The 19,934-nt window shown below is 60.0% G+C and overlaps 1 protein-coding gene and 1 pseudogene across 1 annotated transcript; both read right to left on the reverse strand.

Annotated features, from left to right (window-relative positions):
• Positions 1–3,868: 3,868 nt before the first annotated feature.
• CEACAM16 (CEA cell adhesion molecule 16, tectorial membrane component) lies at positions 3,869–12,826 on the reverse strand. The gene is given in 7 exon segments (XM_056135601.1): positions 3,869–3,879; positions 5,751–5,898; positions 5,900–6,078; positions 8,347–8,625; positions 10,932–11,207; positions 11,630–11,974; positions 12,790–12,826. Coding segments are annotated over 7 exon segments (1,275 nt in total).
• Positions 9,212–9,300, reverse strand: LOC130044606 (uncharacterized; annotated as a pseudogene).
• Positions 12,827–19,934: the final 7,108 nt, after the last annotated feature.

The raw sequence follows: 19,934 nt of genomic DNA on the forward strand, positions 1-19,934 counted from the left end.
GCCGGAGAAGTGGCTCAGTGGTCTGAGCCCAGGCTCTGCATGCAGAAGGCCTGGTTCCATCCCCAGCACCACATGGTCCCTCAGCACCACTGGGAATGGGGCTGAGCATCAGACTGGGAGTAGCTTGTGAGCACCAATGGATGGGTTCCCTTTGGAAAAAAAAAGAACAATGTGGGAATTGTTCCTCAGGGAATGCTGAGGGGGCTCAGGGGGCCCCTCTGCTTGGAAACTTGCCTGTCAGGAAGGCTCAAGGGTCTAGGGGAAGAACATTCCAGGCAGAAAGAAAGGCCAAAGCCAAAGCAAAGCCCCAGGTGGGAAACCCAAACCGACTTTGCTCCTGGAAGGGGCCGAATCCTGGCCTCCTGGGAGAGGTCCCAGGGCCCCACAGACGGGCTGGCACCTGCTTCTGAAGGTGGGACCCCAGGGAACCCCTGGCTGTCCCCTGCCGTGCTGCCCTGCGTCTGTGTGACCTCAGGGTGCTGGGACACCCTCTCTGGCCCTGCCTGCTCCCAGCCCTGGCCTTGGCACCGCAGCTGCAGTCCCTCCCCTCTGGGTCCTGAGTCAACACTCTGGCCCTGGGCAGGAAGACAGGGCAGCTTCCTTCCTCTCCCCCCTCTGCCCCGGGCCTTTGTGTACACGGCCTTGAGGTCACTGCTGCCCGCTCCTGCCCTGGGGCAACCCTGGGGCGACTTGAGAAAAGGTTTCTGGGCACGGGGAGAGGAAGGGGGCCTCCTTCAGTGGGGCCCCACCCTCTTGGAGTGCAGTCGAGGCCCTCAGGCACCATCCGGGCTTTGTGACAGGGGCTGGTGGGGGGGGCCTGGGGTCACTCCCAGGACATGGACCTTGGGCAGGTCCCCTTGTCCCTGTGTCTCAGGTTCTGTTTCCGGTCAACGGTCCCTGGGTCTGGGACCCCCACAACTGGCCAGCAGAGAATAGTGTAAGCTAAGCACTTTGTGTTTTTGTTTTGGGGTCACACCCGATGATGCTCAGGGGTTACTCCTGGCTTTGTGCTCAGGAGACCCTATGGGATGCTGGGGATGGAACCCGGGGTGGCTGGGAGCAAGGCTGTGAGCCCTCCCCACTGTCCTATTGCTTGGCGCCCCCCCTCCCCTCCCCACTCTACCATTCCTCCGGGTCCCTATGCACTTTTTATTTTATGTAGTTTTGTTTTGGGGGCCACACCTGGCAGTGCTCAGAGCTTACTCCTGGCTCAGTGCTCAGAAGGCTCAGTGCAGAGCCAGACACCAAACCTGGGTTGACCTTGTGCCAGGCAAGGGCCCGCCCTGCGGGTTCTACTCTCCCTTTGCTCGTTTTCCTGCAAGTCATTTCAGCGGGCCGCGCTCTTCAAGGTCCCCTTGTGTCCCATGAACGGAGGCTGACCTCTGTCGTCCGGTCAGTGAAATCCCCCAGGAAGGCCTTACAGAAAAATGGTTATTTTTGGGCTGTTCCATCTGCCCTTGTGGCAGACGCTGAAGTGGGGTCAGAAGCCCCAACTGAGCACTTAGGGGCTGGCTCTGGGCTCTCTCGGCTGGCCGCCGCGGCTCCCTGGAGCCGGACACTCAGCTCAGAGTGGCCTGTCCAGCAAAGGAGGGAGGGGGCTACCCCTGAGGGCTGCCCCCCTGCGGCCCTGGGCAGCTGCAAGGGTCCAGGGGGCCTGGGTGGCCTGTTGCGTGTCGGCCTCAGAGGAAAGCTGAGGACCAGAGTGACCCTGAGTTGTGTTTTCTGGGGCGGCGGGTGGTAATTGCTGTTCTTAGTTGGGTGGGTGAGGAGAGGTTGGGCGGATTCTGGGGCGGCCAGTGAGGAGGGAGGCAGGACATCTGGGGATATCTGAGCCCCCACGCCCCAGGATATGGGATCCCTGACCTAGAAACCTGAAACCCAAGCTGCCCCCTTCCCCGTCCCGCCCCTCCCGGTGGCCTCATTCTGCACAAAGTGGCTCCATCTGACCCCCCCCCCCACTAGCTTCTCCCCACCTTTGCCGCTGAAGGACACGTGAGACATTTTTCCCAGCTTGGAGGGAGGCGTTTGGAGGCCTGGCAGCAGCCCCTGAACCCCCCCACCCCCACCCCCCGCCTCGGCCTTCTCTCTCTCCCTCCTTCCCCTCCTTCCTCCCTTCCTTCCCTTTCTCTGTCCCTTCATTTGTTCTTCCCTCCTTCCTTCCTTCTTTTTCTTTCTGTCTTCACTTTCTTTCCTTCCTCTCTTTCCTTTTCCTTCTCCTTCCTTCTTTCCTTCCTTCCTTCCTTCCTTCCTTCCTTCCTTCCTTCCTTCCTTCCTTCTTCCCTCCCTCCCTCCCTCTCTCCCTCCCTCCCTCCCTCCCTCCCTTCCTTCCTTCCTTCCTTCCTTCCTTCCTTCCTTCCTTCCTCTTTATCTCTTTCCTTTCTCTCTTTTCTCATCTTCTTCCTTCCATCCTTCCTCTCTTTTCTCTCTCCCTCCCTCCCCTTCCACTTTCTCTCTTCTCTTCCTTCCTTCCTCTCTATTTTTTTGGGGAGGGGCATCCCCAGCAGTGCTCAGGGCTTCCTCTGGCTCTATACATGAGGATTCATATTATATATATATACATATATGTATATATTTATCCATCTATATTTATCAAGCATCTAACTTGTCTGTTGTTTCAACATTTACAGAGTACCAGCTTTAGTTTAGTTTTTCAGTTTTGGGGTCACATCCAGTGGTGCTCAGGGCTTATTCTTGCTCAGTGATCACTCCTGGTGGCACTTGGGGTGCCAGGGATTGAGCCCGGCTTAGCTGTGTGCAAGGCAAGTATGCTACCTGCTGGGCTTATTGCTCTGGCCCCCCGCACTGGAGCATTTGAAGGCTATTATTTTGCCTCTCCTGGTGTGGCTTTGGCCATCTGCAGCCCCTCTCCATAGTCACGTGTCTTCTAGCAGCAGTGATAGCCCGTCTGTAGGACAGTGGTCCCAGCGCTGTGGGGGATGGTGCAGGTCCACACTCACGTCCCAGATTAGCCACTGCTGTCTGAAAATCTGCCCATTCTCCCTCCTAGAGTCATTTCTCTCTCCATTCTTGACCCTGCATTTCCCAGCATTCCTTCTTATTTATTTTTGTGCCTGGCATTAAAGCCAGCACCCTGCCATTGTTCCTTGTAATGGCCGTTTTCTCTCTAGTGGGGCATTTGGGCTGGGTGGAGCCTGCGGCTTAGGCCTGGCCAGTGGAGAGAAGTCACAGGGCCAGCCCCTGACTCCCCAGCCCTGCAACCCCTGTGTGTGTGTGTGTGTGTTTGGTTACAGGAGAGCTATTTTGGGATTGTACAGAGGATGCGGTGGCTGGGGGTGAGGCAGGGATGGGGAATCAGTGAAATTGAGACCCTGGGCAACGTGGGCCAGAAAGTTCTAGAAGAGTTCCTGAGAAACAGTCGTCCCCCTGGCTGGGCATACACAGCTTTCCTTCAGGGGTCAGGGGCAGAGCCAGGGGACAGTGGGGAGGGCATGGACCATGGTTGTTTGGTGTCCAGTGCAGGTGGTCTTTGTCCTGGGCGGTGCTAGGGGTGGGGCGCAGGCCGCTCTGCTTTAAACTGGGGGACCTGGGGGCTGCCGGGGCACCCACGCAGAGGGAGGGGTCTTGGGTTGGAGAGGCGGCCTGGCGGGGGTGCAAGGAGGCGCTGACACACGCATGTTAACTAGGACGTTTATGCCCCCCCGGGGCTCCCGCACAGCGCTGGAAGGATCCGTGTACTCATGCGCTCTGGCTAGGGCGGGCAGCAGCAGGTGGGCTCGGTGGGACGCGGCGCGGGCGGTGAGGGCCCAGCAGCTCCGCAGGGTGAGCTCCAGGCGGGGAGGGTGACCCCGGGCCAGGCCTGAGCAGCCTCGGTGCAAAGAGCTCACGTCTGCAGGCGACTCCAGCACGACTACTCCAGGGCTGTGGGGAGGGGGGGCGGTGGGGAGAGTGGGGGTCAGCGGGTGGAGGGCCTGGCCCCCCCCTCTGTAATCCCTCCCCCCTGCTCTCGGCGCCCGCCCGCCCCGCTCAGCCGGTGCCACGGTCAGGTGCAGGAGGTGGCGCTGGTCGGTGGATGGAGCGAGGGAGGGAGGCTACTGTGAGGAGAGAGATGGTGAGAAGGAATTGGGGCCCCCGGGACGGCCCCTGCGTGCCCCCGCCCTCAGCTGCCCCAGAAACCCAGGGATTGGTTGGGGTGGCGGAGCATGAACCTGGTGTCAGGTCCCCAAAGTTTCAGTTGTGAGAGAGGGATGTCCACTCTGTGCCCAGGGATGTCAGCTCTGAGAGTGCCCTGTCTGATGGAGGAGATGGTCCCTAATTCTGGGAGCTCCCAGTCTGATGGAGGAGACATGGTCCTTAATTCTGAGACCTCCCAGTCTGATGGAGGAGACATGGTCCCTAATTCTGGGAGCTCCCAGTCTGATGGAGGAGACATGGTCCCTAGTTCTGGGAGCTCCCATGTGATGGAGGAGACATGGTCCCTAATTCTGGGAGCTCCCAGTCTGATGGAGGAGACATGGTCCCTAATTCGGGGAACTCCCAGTCTGATGGAGGAGACATGGTCCCTAATTCTGGAAGCTCCCAGTCTGATGGAGGAGACATGGTCCTTAATTCTGGGAGCTCCCAGTCTGATGGAGGAGACATGGTCCCTAATTCTGGGAGCTCCCAGTCTGATGGAGGAGACACGGTCCCTAATTCTGGGAGCTCCCAGTCTGATGGAAGAGACACAGTTCCTAGTTCTGGGAGCTCCCAGTCTGATGGAGGAGACACGGTCCCTAGTTCTGGGAGCTCCCAGTCTGATGAAGGATACACGATCCTTAATTCTGGGAGCTCCCAGTCTGATGGAGGAGACATGGTCCCTAGTTCTGGGAGCTCCCAGTCTGATGAAGGATACACAATCCTTAATTCTGGGAGCTCCCAGTCTGATGGAGGAGACATGGTCCCTAGTTCTGGGAGCTCCCATCTGATGGAGGAGACATGGTCCTTAATTCTGGGAGCTCCCAGTCTGATGGAGGAGACATGGTCCCTAATTCTGGGAGCTCCCAGTCTGATGGAGGAGACATGGTCCCTAGTTCTGGGAGCTCCCAGTCTGATGGAGGAGACACGGTCCCTAGTTCTGGGAGCTCCCAGTCTGATGGAGGAGACATGGTCCCTAATTCTGGGAACTCCCAGTTTGGTGATTTTCAGCATTGGGAATTCCCAGGATGATGGGAGAGATATTATTTTCGACTGCTGGAAACTCTATGGACTAAGGACATACAATTCCAGTTCTTAAGAGCCTCCTACTCAGGAGCTTGTCCTTATTTCCATTTGGAGAAACTCCAGAAACTCTGACCGTAGACATTCAGTCCTTACTCCTATAATGCAAAGGACAAAACAGATCTTCATTTTCTAGGACTCCCCCTGTCTGAAGAGGGAGGCCAGATTCATGCTTACTTATCCTCTGGTCTGGTGGGGAGGCAGTGTCTTTCCGAGCTAATTTCCCCAAGAGCAGAGGAGGCAGCATCTCCTGGGTGCTAGGGTCCCCCAATCTTCCGGGGAAAGGACACCCTGCCCTTAGATGACACCTCTCATTCGAAGCCTTCAGCCTTAGGAGCACTGATGGGGCCCGGGGCTCTGGTCTGATGGAGGCGGCCCATGCCATCCGTTTTACAGGTGCAGCCAGTGTTCATGAGGGGAGAGAGGGAGGGGGCCCAGGGAGTGTGCTGGGGAGGCCAGACCCCTGGGGAGCGCACATGCAGAGGGCCCCTCCCCCACCCACCCTCGCTGCAGCGCCCGCCCGCCCCCACACTCACGTGCCACCTGCAGTTCCAGCTCCAGGGACTCGGTCTTGCCCTGCAGCGTCACGGTCTTGAGCGTGTAGCGCCCCGCGTCGGTGAGGTTCAGCTTCTGCACCAGCAGCGAGCAGTTGGCGAAGCCCACCTCGCGGCCCGTGTGCGCGGGGACCGGCGATCCAGTTCCCCGAGGGCAGCTGACTGAGCAGCCGGTTGGGCTCGGAGGCGGGCCCGCGGTACCAGGCGTAGACCAGCAGGTCCTTGGGGTAGCCCTGCACCGTCAGCGTCACATCCTGACCCTCCGTGGGCTTGCTGGGCACCGGAACGATGGTCATGGCCACGGCGGCCGCTGGGGAGAGAGGGACGGAACGCTGGGCCAGCTGGGCAGCGTCCTACGCGACCCCGCCTGCCCCTTCGGGCGGGCGCGCCTCCCCTATGCAGGGTGCCCGCAGGAGACAGAGGAAGGAGGTGAGGGTGCTGCTGGTGGAGGTGAGTTTTGTGTCCCAGCCTTGGGCTTCAACGTGGTGTGGGTTTCATCCTCCCTGTGGCCCTGGAGTGTCTCCTCCATCAGATTGGGGGGTCCTGTTGCTCTCATCAGATAGGTGGGAGTTGTGTACCCCAGAGCAAGAGACCTCAGAATGTGGGGGGGGGCTGTCATTCCCCATCAGTGGAAAATTCCAGAAGGCGGGGTGGGGTGGGAGGCATGTCTCCTCCATCAGATTGGAAATTCTAGATGACTGGAATGGAAACCCCATAAATTGGATGAGGGTGTGTCTTCTATCCTAGCAGAAAATTCCTAGAAAGAGGGGGAGCCTGTACTCCCCCATCAGATTAGGAGTACCCCAAAGGCGACTCCCCCAGCAAACTAGGAATTGTCAAAAAAAAAAAAGAAAGAAAAAAAAAGAAAAGGACCATGTCTCCTTCAGACCATGTCTCCTCCATCAGAATGGAGCGCAGGACGCTCCGTAGGCCCCTCCACAAGAAGGCTGCGGGCCTGGGGCCACGCCCCTCCTCCTCCATCAGAGATGTTTCCTCCAGGTGGAGGAAGATCCGTCTCTCTTTCCTCTGTCCCTCTTGGTCATCTCTCCCCCTCCCATTGAGGAAGGCCTGGAGGGGTATATGTGGAGACATACATACAAGCACATACATGTACATCTGCCAGCACATGCATGCAGCCCACCCACACACACTTGCTGCCTGCCTACACATATACCTGCTTCCCACACATACATGCACACCTACCTGCCTGCACATACCTGCACACCTGCCCACACATACAGGCACATCCATGCACACCTGCCTGCACAGACGTGCACGCCTGCCCTTGGCTGGCAGAGGCAGGGCAGAACTGGGTGGGTCTTGGGGTGTAGGAGGAGCTGCAGCCAGGCCTGGAGGGGGGACGCCCCAGCAGACACTTACCTCTGGGGGCCGCATTTCTGCTGTGGGGAGGGGGAGGAGGATCCACCCCTTGGCTGAGACCCAGCCTGTCAGAGGGAGGAGGGATCTCGGCCGGCGGGACTGCCCTCACTGTCCCTGGGGTACCGTGGCCACGTGGGCCGGAACCTCGGAATGTGATCCGCGGAAGGTTCAAAACCACCGTCCCCTGGGGAGGAGCTGGTTCCCCTGAGGATGGCCGGCTCGCAAACACCAGCTGCTTCCACCTGGCGGGTGCTGAGGATGGCCTCGCTGCCTCCCGGGGAGGAGGCCGGTGCAGACTCAGGGCGCACGAGGCCGTGGGCACGCTCAGTCAGCTCCAGTGAGTTCAGCTGTGGGTGGAAGGGAAGGCCGGCGGCCCGAGCAGCTGGTGACAGACTTGAGGCCAATGTCACCCCAAGGGGCCTCCTCTGCCCCTGTCTTGTAGGTGACATCAGGTGGCGGATCTCCTCTGGGGGCGATGTTTGGGCCCCTCCTGACCCAGGGCTCGAGGTTTGCTCCCTTCAGCATTCAGGGGATGCTGCGGTGCTGGGATGCAGCCAGAGCTTCTTTGGGCACAGCCTGGGCTGTGGCTTTGGTGACCCAGGCCACCTGCGTTTGTTCCCAGGCTGAAGACAGGCCACTTTTGTCCCCTGGCTTGTGACTGGGTCTCAGGTCTCTTTCAGAGCGCAGGTCCAGGGCCAGAGCAACAGTGCAATGCGTACAGTGTGTAGGGCATTTCCCGGGCTTGGGTTCCTGCAGCCCATAGAGTCTCCTGAGCCCGCCAGGAGTAATCCCTGGGTTCAGAGCCAGGCATTGCCCAAAAACCAAGAGAAAATGCCAACGCCAGGAGGGGGCCGGAGCAATAGCACAGTGGGTGAGGCTCTTGCATGTGGCCCACCCAAGTTCTATTCCCGGGCCACCTTGTGACTCCCCGAGCATCACCAGGAGTGATCCCAGAGTACAGAGCCAGGAGTCACCTTTGAGCACCGCCAGGTGTAGCCCCTAAGCAAAAGGGTATTTTTGCATGTAGGAGCCCTGGGGTTGAACTCCAGGACCTAAGGCCCACCCATGAACACCAACGGAAGTGAGCTCCCCTCAAAAAAAAGGAGAAGGAAGATCTCTAATTTCCAGTCATGTATTGGAGGGTTCCCCTGGACTTTTGTGGCTGGCTGGCTGGGGTATCAAACTGGGGGCTACTCACCAGACAGCTTCACCACCACTGAGGCGGACCCCGAAAGCAAGGTCTTGGGGTTCTTGGCAATGCACGTGTAGGTGCCCTCGTGGGCGGCAGACATGCTGCTGATGTTGAGGTGGTCACGGCCGTTCTTCAGGGCGCGCCCGTTGAAGGCCCACACGTACTCGGGCTCGGGGCAGGAGCGAGACACGCAGTAGAGGGTCAGCGAGCCGTTGAAGTCCACCTTGAGCGTGCAGCCCGTGCGGGCCGTGGAGTCCTGCAGGATGGCCACGCGCTCCGGCCCGACTGGGGGGCAGCGGGAGAGAAGAGGGCCAGGGAGGGAGGGAGGGAGGGAGGGGGCCGTCGAGGTGGGCACCCCAGCCTGCTTTCCACCCGCCGGGACCCCTCAGCCGCCTCTGCCTTGCTCTGGGATTGGAAGAATCCCCTTCTCAGAATCTCTCGGTGTGTCTGTCCTCTTAAATAACCAGACAGGGGCCAGAGCGACAGCACTGTGGGGAGAGCGCGGACCTTGCACGCTGCCCACCTGGGGTCAACCCCTGACACCCCCCAGGGTCCCCCGAGCCCCTCCAGAAGTGATTCCTGAGCACAGAGCCAGGAGTAAGCCCTGAGCACTGCTGGGTGTGGCCCCAAACCCTAAAATAAATAAACAGTGCAACTTTATTATTATTATTTTTTGGGGGGGGCGGGCGGGCCTCACCCAGTGATGCTCAGATCTTACTCCTGGCTCTGTGCTCAGGGATCACTCCTGGTGGGGGACTTGGAGGATCCTGTGGGGTGCTGGGCATTGAGCCAGGTGGGTTGTACTCGGGACTGCATCTTCACCCACTGTATACTCTCTCTGGATTTATTTATTTATTTTTTTTTAAGTTCGTTTCAGATGGGTAATGTGTCAAAGGCGTAATGAGATTTTCAGGGAGACGCAAGTCACCCAATCATCATGCTGAGGAACCAGAAAAGGCTCACAACTGGATTTTTTAAGTCAAGGGGTGTTGGGGGGGTCACTGTTGACGGTGCTTAGAAGCTTCTCAGGCTTCATCAGTTCCAGCGGTGCTGGGAGTGGACACCGGAGCTCCCACAGGCCGTGCCTGCACCCCTGCCTGCTAAGCCCACTCCCGGCCCCCCACGGCAGCCTGGATGGCCTCTCAGAGTGTAAGTGTCAGTGCTGTGGGGAGCTGGAATCTCAGCTTCCCAATCCCCAAAACCCTGAGGCGGTTCCAGAACTTTCTGCTTCTCGAGTTTCCGGGATCTCTCAGATCCGGTGCCTCTTAAACTGAGAATTTCCAGGCGATAGAAAAGAAGTTTCGGAGTTTGGGGACAGCTCTGGCCTGGCGGACCTTCGTCGATACACTTTTCCCTGGAGCTGCCCTGCGGCTGTGTCCCTGGCGTTTCCCGGGGAGTACCCAAGTTTGGCTGAGATTTTTGTTTGTTTGTTTTGATCTCACATGGTGGGGGGACCGGACCTCTCACATGCAGAAAACACACGTTGCCCTGGCCCTGTTGCTCCAGCCCCACTGATGTTTTTTCTTTAAAAAGTATCTCCCCTGGCCCGAGAGATAGTACAGCAGGGAGGACGTCTGCCTTGTATGCCGCCGACCTGTGTTCGATCCCCGACACCCCAAAGAGTCTCCCAAGCACCACCAGGAGTAATTCCTGAGCATGGCCGAGTGTGGCCCCAAAGCAAAAATCATTTTCCCTCTCAGTTCCACTCACCTCCCTTTTAGGATGGAGGGTGGGTGAGGGGGCAATGCCCTCGTGTCTGCAATCCTGCTTGGAGGGAAGGATTCACCCACTTCAGAGGAGGGGACTTAATTATTATCTTTGTTTTTTGGGCCACATCTCGTGATGTTCAGGACTTACTCCTGGCTCTGCATTCAGGAATCACTCCTGGTGGTGCTCAGGGGAACTTTATGGGGTGCCGGGGATTGAACCCAAGTTGGGGGCATGCAAGACAAATGCCCTACCCGCTGTGTCTTATCGCTCTAGCCCTGGAGAGGGCTTTTTTTAAAAAAAATTATGGTTTTCTATTTTTTTTTATCTATTCTTGTTCTTTGGGGGGCCACACTTGCTGGTGCTCAGGGATCCTCCTTGCTCTGCGCTCAGGGATCTATTCCTGGTGGTGCTCAGGGGGACCCTATGGGGTGCCGGGGATCGAACCCGGGACGGCTGTGTGCAAAGTAAGCACATTCCCCATTGTACTACCCCTTCAGTTCCTGTTTATTACTTTTCCCAAACTGGAGATTCTACTTATCTTTACTTATTCCTGCAATGCCAGGGGTCGCACCTACGGCCCCAGACGTGCAAGGCTGCACTGTGGAGCCACGTCCCAGCCCTCACACAGAGCTTTAGACGGTGGGACTAGAGGGAGGGGGCCCCAGGGGCAGCACAGGAGCAGAAAGGCTGGGCAGGCTCTGCTGGCCGGGTTAGGTCCCAGCACGGAGTGTCCCTCCGCCCCCCAGACACTGCTAAGCCTGGTCCAGAAACCCAAGCGCCCACAAACGGGACAGCTGCCCCCTAGCTGCCTGGCCGGCTGCCCCCCCCACCCCCGGATGCCCTCTCCAGCCTCTGTTTCCCCAGGGGCGTGCGGGACTCACAGTACACGGTGAGGTTGAGGGGCTCGCTGCGGCTGACGCTGACGGGGTTCCAGACCTCGCACTGGTAGGCGCCCGCCTCCTCCCGCCGGACACCGTGCCGGGTGAGCACGCGGCCGTCGGGGGACAGGCCCAGGCGCAGGGCCACCGGCAGGGCCTCGCCGTTGAAGAACCAGCGGGCCTCGGCGGGGCTGGGGCTGCCGCACACCAGCCGCAGGGTGTCCCTCCGCTCCACCAGCTCCGTGCTGTTGGCCAGGACCACGGGCGGCGCCAGGATCTCTGTGGGGCAAGAGACGGGGAGGGGGCCGGGCACCGCCTGTTCCCGGGGCCTCCCCCCCTCCAGGCCAGGGCTGCATCCTGGCATTACCCTTGGAGACCACCCCCATCCCCCCCAGGCAGAGGGGCAGAGAACGGGTGGCTAAGAGGCGGGTGTCATCCTGGAGGCCAGCCTGAAGGAGGTGAGCACTTCAAGAGTTATTTCAGATGTATTTTCTCTCCTGGATGGTTTTGATTTAAATTTTAAAATTGAGAGCGGGCAGAGAGTGGGGTGGGGGATGCTCCCAACTCTGTGCTCGGTCTGCTCCTGAGGTGCATGAGGAATCAGGGCGTCCCCCCGTGCCAAGCCTGCAGTTAGCCCAAACCCCCTCTCTCTCTGGCGCCCACTGGGGTCTGGGATGGGGGTCCTGGGAGGTGTTTCTCACCATAGACCTGCAAGTGTCCGTAGCCCACCTCCGTCTGGAGCTGCCTGTTGAGCGTCTGCAGGATGTACGTGCCCGAGTGCCCAGGCAGGACCCCGTGGACGTCCAGACTGCCGTCAGCACGGACCACCTCACGGCCCGTGTGGGCGGGCCCGGGGGTCTCGTCGCCGGTGCTGACGATGTAGCTGGCCACCAGGTAGGCCAGGCTGAGGGAGGGCCCCGCGTACCAGCTGTAGGCCAGCAGCTCCCCGGCCAGGCCCTGCACGGCTAGTGTCACGTTGTCGCCTTCTGCGGGCTGGGCCGGCTCAGGCGTGATGAGGATCTCCGCCCCGGCGCCCAGGAAGGCAGCTGCGAGGAAGGGGTGGGGGTAGGGGGCTGAGGGGGGGCCGCACCCCAGTCCGCCGGAGGAGCAGGCCCTGGCATGCGGCTGGGCGTGGGGGTCTCTGTCGAGGGGCCTGGGGAGTGTCCTGGGTTCACAGACACTGTGGGGGACCCACACATTCCTGCAGTCCCCAACCCTGGGGTTTCCTGACTGCAGAGCCACCAGATTGGCCACGTGGGGGTGTCAGACCAGCTCCCCGCAGCCCTGCCACACAGCCCCGTGTTTCGTGGCTCCCATCCTCTACGGCCCTGTCACAAGGAGAGAAATGCACCCCCGTCTGCTCACACACGGAGCCCCGAGCCCAGAATAGTGTGAGGTCACCCTGGGGGAGGCCGCTGGACCTGGGGCCCAGTTCTGCCCTTTGGGTCCACCTTTCTTCCCCTCCCTGAACCCCGACTTTCTCATCTCTAAAACCAGGGTCACAGTGGGACCCTCCCTCCCCCAGTGCCAGCTCCTAGCACAGAAGCCTCTAGAACGCAGGGTGCAGAGGAAGGGCAAGAATGCCCACTGCCAGCGTGGGGAGGCCTGGGGCTTCAGACCCATTTTTGGAGGCCAAGGAAGAGAAGGTGGGTGTCCCCCACCCCCACCAGGGCGTGAGGTTGGTCTCAATGTGTGCATGGAGGAGAAATGGGGGTTTGCTCCCCAGGACCCCCAGCTCACCTCTATGATACTCGGGTCGAGCCGGGGCGCTGCGTCCCCCCTCCTCATCTAGCCTGGTCCCTCCCTTTCCAGGGACGCTTGGGGGGCTGAGCTTCTGGGTGGGGGGTCCCTTCCTGCTCACCACTGAGGAGAAGCCAGCTGCACCCGGCCGGGGCCATGCTGCACCCCTGACCCGGTCTCGGAGATGGGGGTGTCGGCGTCCTGACTCGGTCTCGGAGATGGGGGTGTTGGCGTCCGAGGCTCTGGGACCTTCCTGGCAGGCTCTGGGCTCCGTCTGGTGCAGGACCAGCCGGGTCTGGTGATTTGGAGCTGGGAGCCTGGGGAGATCATCTGAATCTGGAGGGATCGAGTCGCCGGGATCTGGGGCCCCGTGTGGGCACCCAAGTGGGCGTGGCAGGCGCCGGCCAGGGGCCACGACCCAGCCCGGCCTCCTGGGGCACTGCCCGACCTCCTTTGTGCCCGAAGCCCAGTCTCATACCAGCTAAAGAACCAGGTTATCAGGGAGGGGGGACGAGGGGCTGGGCTAGATTTTTGGGCTGTTTCTCCCCCTAGATCCCCTGGTGAGTTTGGGGGGGGGTCACTGAGGAAGGATCCCGTGGTTAGTGACCACTGGCGTCCCCACCTCTCTGCTGGGGCCATCCAGGGGATCCTAGATGCCGTCAGGGCCTTATGTTAGCAGTTGGGGAAACTGAGGCACCAGGCCAGGCTCTCACCTGCCCAGTTCCTGCAGGGAGTGGGGACTGTTTCTTTGTTTCCATGGGGACTGGGACTGTTTCTTTGTTTCCATGGGGGCTGTGTTCTGCAGCACTCCTGGCTTACTCCTGTCTCTGTGCTCAGGGTCACTTGGGACCAGACGAGGTGTGGAGGATCGAGCCGGCAAGGCCCCATGCCCTCTCTTGGTCCTGCTCCATGGCCATAGCGATGCTGGTTCCAGGGTCACTTTCTCTGCTCCTGGGGGGAGGGTCACCTCCACTGTCATCCTGGGGGGCTCAGCCTGCACCGTTGCTCCAGCTGGTTTCACTGTCCGGATGACCAGTGCTCGAGGCCGACCCTCTGCTCCCACCCGGGCCTCTGTGTCCCCGCCATGGGATGGGACTGAAGGTGGGGGCACCCCCCCATAACCCCCAGTGAGGTCAGACCCCCTGGAGGGGCCCCACACCTCCCAGGTGAGGTCAGATCCCCTGAGGGGCCCCAAACACTCCCCAGGGTGAGGTCAGACCTCCTGAAGGAACCCTCACACCCTCAGGGTAAGGTCAGACCCCCTGAAGGGGCCCCCCACACCCCCCAGGGTGTGGTCAGAGGCCCCCTGAGGGGCCCCCACACCTCCAGGGTGTGGTCAGACCCCCTGAAGGGGCCCCAAACACCCCCTAGGGTGAGATCAGACTCCATGAAGGGGCCCTCACACCCCATGATGAGGTCAGACCCCCTGAGGGACCCCCATAACCCCCAGGTGAGGTCAGACCCCCTGGAGGGGCCCCCACTGCCCCCCAGGAGCTGGGGAGACCCTCCTGGGGCAGGGAGTGGGAGGCAGCCCAGACACAGAGCTCAGAGTCCACTGGGGAGAGGAAGACCCCCAGGGGGGATTAAGTAAGGGGGGTGTGATGTTTCAGTGGGTCAAACTGGGAGGCTGGGGGGGGTGCCGGGAAGGTTGCTCTGGACAAATGGGCTCTTTGATCCCCCCCCACACCCTCCCCGGGACTGGCCCTCCGCTCACCTGACCAGGTCAGCTCCTGCCCTGAGATGCCCCTGCTGGCTGGGGCTGGGGAGTGGGAGGGTCCCCCCAGCCCCTGTGCCCTGGCCTCGCCTCACCCTTCCTGTCCTCTGCCCGCCCCTATCCGGTGTCACTCGGGCCTCTCCCTGGTGTCCCTGGCACGTCTCCCTCACCTTGTCCCAAACTGACCTCCAGACCCTATTTCTCCCTCCCACCCCTGATAAGGGACGGCCCACCCCCCACCTTTCCTTGGACAAAGCCTCACACCAGCCCTGCGGCACAACTCGACCAGGACCCCCACATGCCTCCCCACCCCCAGGTGCCTGCTTCACCCTGCCTGTGGCCCCTGCTCTGCTCCCGGCCCCCACCTGCCCTGTCTTCTGCTGCTCCTCCCTGGTATCTGCCCCCACCCTGCCCACAGTGCTCAGGACCTGTTGTTGCTCCCCAGCGCCTCCCAGGACAAACCCCAGGCTGGTCCCACAGAGACCTCGTGACTCTGGGAACTCTCGCTGCCAATCCTCCATCCACTCGGCACCTGCTGCCCTCTGCTTGCTCCTCATCTGCCCAGCGCCTCCGCTTCTAGGAAGCCCTCCCGGACTGTCAGACTAGACCAGGTGCTCCCGGGGTCTCCCCAGTCCCAGCCCTGACCACTCTGGCACCTCACTGTCCGAGATGGGGGCTAGGGGAGGCTGTGGCATGAGTCAGTTGGCCTGACCGGATGGCGGGTCCCGGGAGGGCAGGACATGGTTGTCGGGGTGGCAGGAGGTGGGTGTGGAGGCGGGGCTGAGAGTTTGTGGAACCAGACACCCGCCGTGGAGAGCACAGAGAGAAGAGTCTCCCAGGAGGCGCCGGTGTCTGGTGACCTGGCGCCTGGCCTGGGAATGTGACCAGGCCGTGACCCTCCCTGAGTGACACCCCCTGCCCCCAGTCCTGGGCTTCTCAGCCTGACCTGCCTCCTGGGTCCCTGGGGGCCTTCTGAGCCACAGGTCCGGTTCTGGGGCAAGGTCTCAGCTCTCCCTCCATGCCCGACCCTGGGGGGCGGGACCCTGGGGGACATGGGGTCTGCAGGCCTATCATCCTGCCCCAGGCCCCCCCCCCTTGGGGACCCCCCCTCCTGCTCCTGCCAGCAGTGCCCGGGACCCAGAGGCAGCCTGAGTCCTTGGGGAGCCGCAGAGCCGCAGGGCCAGGGCACAAGACCCAGACTGAGCCCCCGGCACCCTGTGGTGGCCCTGGAAACACTGCTCTGAGCACTGAGGCAGGAGTAGCCACTGAACATGGCTGTGTGTGGCCCAGAAACTGGCCCCTCAAGTGATCATTGGGGGGCCAGAGCCATAGCACTGCCGGGAGGGCACTTGCCTTGCATGCAGGAAGACTTGGCTTTGATCCTCGGCATCCCATTAGGGTCCCCTGAGCCCCGCCGGGAGTGATCCCTGAGTGCAGAGCCAGGAGGAACCCCTGGGCATAACCAGGGGTGACCCCAAACCAAAAATTTATTTTGATTTACTTTTTTTCGGGGGGCCACACTCAGCGATGCTCAGGGGCTACTCTGCACTCAGAAATGACTCCTGATGGGGCTCAAAGGACCCTACGGGATGCCAGGGATCAAACTTGGGTTGGCTGGCAAGCGCCCTACCCACTGTACTATATCTGCAGCCCCTCAAAACAAAACAAAACAAAACAAAAATTAAGTAAAAAGGATAATTTCTTCATGAGGGTGGGGTCACTCCTGGCAGGGCTCGGGGGCTATGCAGTGACCAGGATCAGAGTGGGGGTCCCGCGTGCTAAGCCTGGGCTCCAAGTCCTTTAAATTATTATTATTATTATTATTATTATTATTATTATTATTATTATTTTTGAGGTTGCACCCAGCAATGATCTGAAGTTATTCCTGGCTCTGCACTCAGGAATGACTCCTGGCAGTGCTTGGGGGACCCTGTGGGATGCTGGGGATGGAACCCGTGTCAGCAGTGTGCCAGGCAGATGCCCTCTCCACTGTGCTATCACTCCGCTCTCCCCTTTCAACCATCTGCATGGTCCCTCAGCCTGTAGGTCGCCTCAGGACAGCCTGGGGTGCTGTCAGGTTAAATAATCATTGAGGCTCACCTGTCTCTCCTTTGCCACGGATGGCTCTAGCCCCACGGCCCTGGCCCCGGCTGCCCTGTTGGAAGCAGGTTCCAGCAGGGCTGCCAGAGGCCCTGGGGCCCATTCTGGGTGCTGGGGTGGGTAGGGGGAGGGAAGACAGAAACCACGGCGTCGGGTCATCTTCTCCAGGAGAGGAGGGAAGCGGGCCCACTGGGGCTGGGTGTGGTTTTGAATTATGTACAAGAGACTCCATTATTCATAGTATTGTAAACAGAATAAATAAAACTTTTTGTTTTGGCGCCTCACATGGCCTTGCTCAGAGATCACTCCTGGCAGTGCTCGGGGGACCCTATGGGACGCTGGAGATGGAACCTGGGCTGGCTGTGTACAAGGCAAGCGCCCTTCCCGCTGTCTCTCCAACCCCAATAAAATTAAAAAAAAATTAAAATTGCATACATACCAGGACTGGAGAGATAGTACATCAGAGAGGGCATTTGCCTCACATATGGTTGACCCGGGTTCAATCCCCAGCCTCCTATATAGTCCCTCGGAGCACTGCCAGGAGTCATCCCTGAGTCCAGAGCCAGGAGTTAAGCCCTGAGCACCATTGAAAGTGGCCCAAATATGAAAAAAAATAATAAAAAAATTTCAACCACCTCTCCAAACCCACACACACTAGAGATGACTCAAAGAATCTTTTTTCTTTCTTTCTTTCTTTCTTTCTTTCTTTCTTTCTTTCTTTCTTTTTTTAAGTCATGCACCCCATCATGGCGGGCCCCGAGGGTGCTCAGGGGTGCCAGGTGCTAGGACGGAGCCCAGGGCCACTCACATGCGCAGCCGTATCTATCCCTGGAATCACAGTTCTCTCTTACTGGTTTTGGGGCCACGGCTGGCAGGGCTCAGGGGCCACTCTCAGGTCAGTGCTGGGGTAGGTGGGTGTCATTCCTGGTGGTGCATTGCGGGGGCTCCCGTAGTGCCGGGGATAGAGCCAGACCCTCCCTCAAACAAACAGTGCTCTGAGCCCTTTGAGCCGCCCCAGGTCTGGAATCACATCTGTATGGGCGGGAAGAGGAGCCGGGAACTAATCCCACTCCGACACCACTGACTCCACCCCGCGGGTTCCAAGAGCCCATTCTGCAGACAGGAAACTGAGGTGCAGGGCCAGAGGCTGGCGCAGGAGGAGTTACTAAATCCGACCCGTCTGCTCCCCCGGGTCCTTATCTTGGCCCTAAAGAGCCAGCCCTGCCCGCCACATTCCACTCCGAGGCCTCGCCCAAGACTTGATCAATATTTGCTAGAAACTGTGCCCCCCTCGCCCCCACCCCACTCCCCTGCAGCCTCTTGGCCTGTCCTCTGTGGCAGACACGTGGCTGCCAGGGGTCAGGCCCCACGATCTCTTCAGCAGCAGCCTGAGAGGTTTCGACTGTCTCCCGCCTTATCTGTCCCGGGCGGAGGCGTCTGGCAATATTTACTCCAGGATCTGATCTGGGGTGTGGCTTCCTGTGCCCAGAGGGGCAAGGGCTGGACTTGCTCCCCTGGGAGGGAGGAGGACCTTGATCTGGGGGAGAAAGGACCCCACATCCCCTCCCCTCCCCATGCCTCCCCCTAGAAAGTGCACCGGGGCACCAGTTGGTGGGGCCCCCGGGGGTGAGAGCAGGAGGGAGCCTGGATCCCCACCCTCCCCCCCGCAGTTCCCTGCTTATTCACCTGGGTTTTTCCAAGGCATTCAATCACTGCACAAATATTTATTGAGCCCTGACGAGGTGCCAGGCTGAGCCGGGAGGGAGAGCGGTGTCCCTTCCCAGCGGGGCCAAGTTCGGGGGTGATAGCACGGGCTGATAGAGCCTGTTGGGTGGGGGTGGGGGGGGTGGGCAAATGGAGATCAGCAGAAAAGCAAATGGGACCAGAGGAGGGTGAGAGTCTCTGGGCGGGGATGGGGGTGGGGCTCTTTTATCTCTGGGGGACGAGGTCAGTCTCTTTAATTTTTTGGTTTTGGGGCCATGCCTGGCTGTGCTCAGGGTCACTCCTGGTGGGGCTCCAGGACCCTGTGGGGTGTCAGGGATGGAACCCCGGCGAGCCACATGCAGGGCAAGTGCCCTTCCCGCTGTACTGTGGCTCCAGCCCCAAGTGGGCCTTTCTGAACAGCCAATGTTTGAGCTGGAGATGACAATGGCTAGACTACAGGGTGTTGTGTGTGTGTGTGTGTGTGTGTGTGTGTGTGTGTGTGTGTGTGCGCGCGCACGTGTGGTTGGCAGCTGGTACAGCAGATGCAAAGGCCCTGAAGCTGGAGAGTGAACAAGGAGGTCAGGAGTCAGTGGGAGGGAGTGGATACAGGGGACCCAGACCTGTCCATGACGGTTAAGATGCAGCTGGAAAGGGGCAGGAGCAGACAGTACAGCGGTAAAGTGCTTGTCTTGTACGAGGCCCCAGGTTTGGTCTCCAGCATTGGGTGTGGTCCCCCCAGCCCTCCGGGAGTGATTCCCCAGTGCAGAGCCAGTCCTCAGCCCTGTGCGTCGCCAGGTGTGGCCCGAAACCAAAATACAAAACACCTGGCACTTTGTTGGGGTTGGGCCCAGAGACTCTTGACTAGCAGTGAGGCTTGGTCGCAAGAAAGGGTCTAGAGGCGCGATATCCCGCGCCCCCATTCCCCGGTAAATGCAAACCCGCCCCCTCCCGCTCTCAGGCCTGGGGCAGAGCCTGAACCCCACCCGGCCGCGCGGGGGCGCTGGTGAGCGACGTCCCCGCCGCTCCCAGCCGCCACCCCAGTGACCCGCGCGATGCCCTTTTACACACAAAGGGTCTGCACTGGGGCGGGAAGGGTTTTCCCCATGAATCATAACACTCTTGGTCACGGCCCAGCCCACTTCCTTCCCCGGGAAGCCACTTCCTCATTTGTAAAACAAGAAGCCCTGAGAATCTGGCGGGGCCGGACTCAGAGCGAGTGGGCGGCGGCGGGCAGTGACCTCTGGTGGTCAGAGCTTGGCACAGCAAGCAAAGAGGCGCGGTTTGTGTGTGTGTGTGTGTGTGTGTGTGTGTGTGTGTGTGTGTGTATGTGTGTGTGCTCTTCTTCCCTGCTCCTGCTCCTCCTCCTCCTCCCTTTTTTCTTCTTCCACACCTGGCAGTACTCAGGGCTCCTAGCTCTGCACTCAGGGATCAGTTCTGGCAAGCACAGAGGACCATCTGGGGATCGCACCAGGTCAGCCAGTGTAAGACAAGCATCCTACCCCATGTGCTATGGCTCAGGCCCTCTGGGGGTCTCTATACCTGGGCAAACACCAAACACAGTGCCTGGGACCGTGCAGAACCTCGGGATACCGCTGTGCAGCCAAGATGGCCTTTCCCTGGTACGCTCTTGCAGAAGGCAGATCCTTTTGCTTGAACACTCAGTCTCTCCAACTTTTTATTTTATTGTTTTTTGGCTTTTTTGAGTCACACCCAGTGATGCTCAACGATTACTCCTGGCAGTGCTTGGG

This window comes from Sorex fumeus, unplaced genomic scaffold, assembly GCF_029834395.1.
Source record: "Sorex fumeus unplaced genomic scaffold, SorFum_2.1 ptg000122l, whole genome shotgun sequence".
Taxonomy (NCBI): domain Eukaryota; kingdom Metazoa; phylum Chordata; class Mammalia; order Eulipotyphla; family Soricidae; genus Sorex; species Sorex fumeus.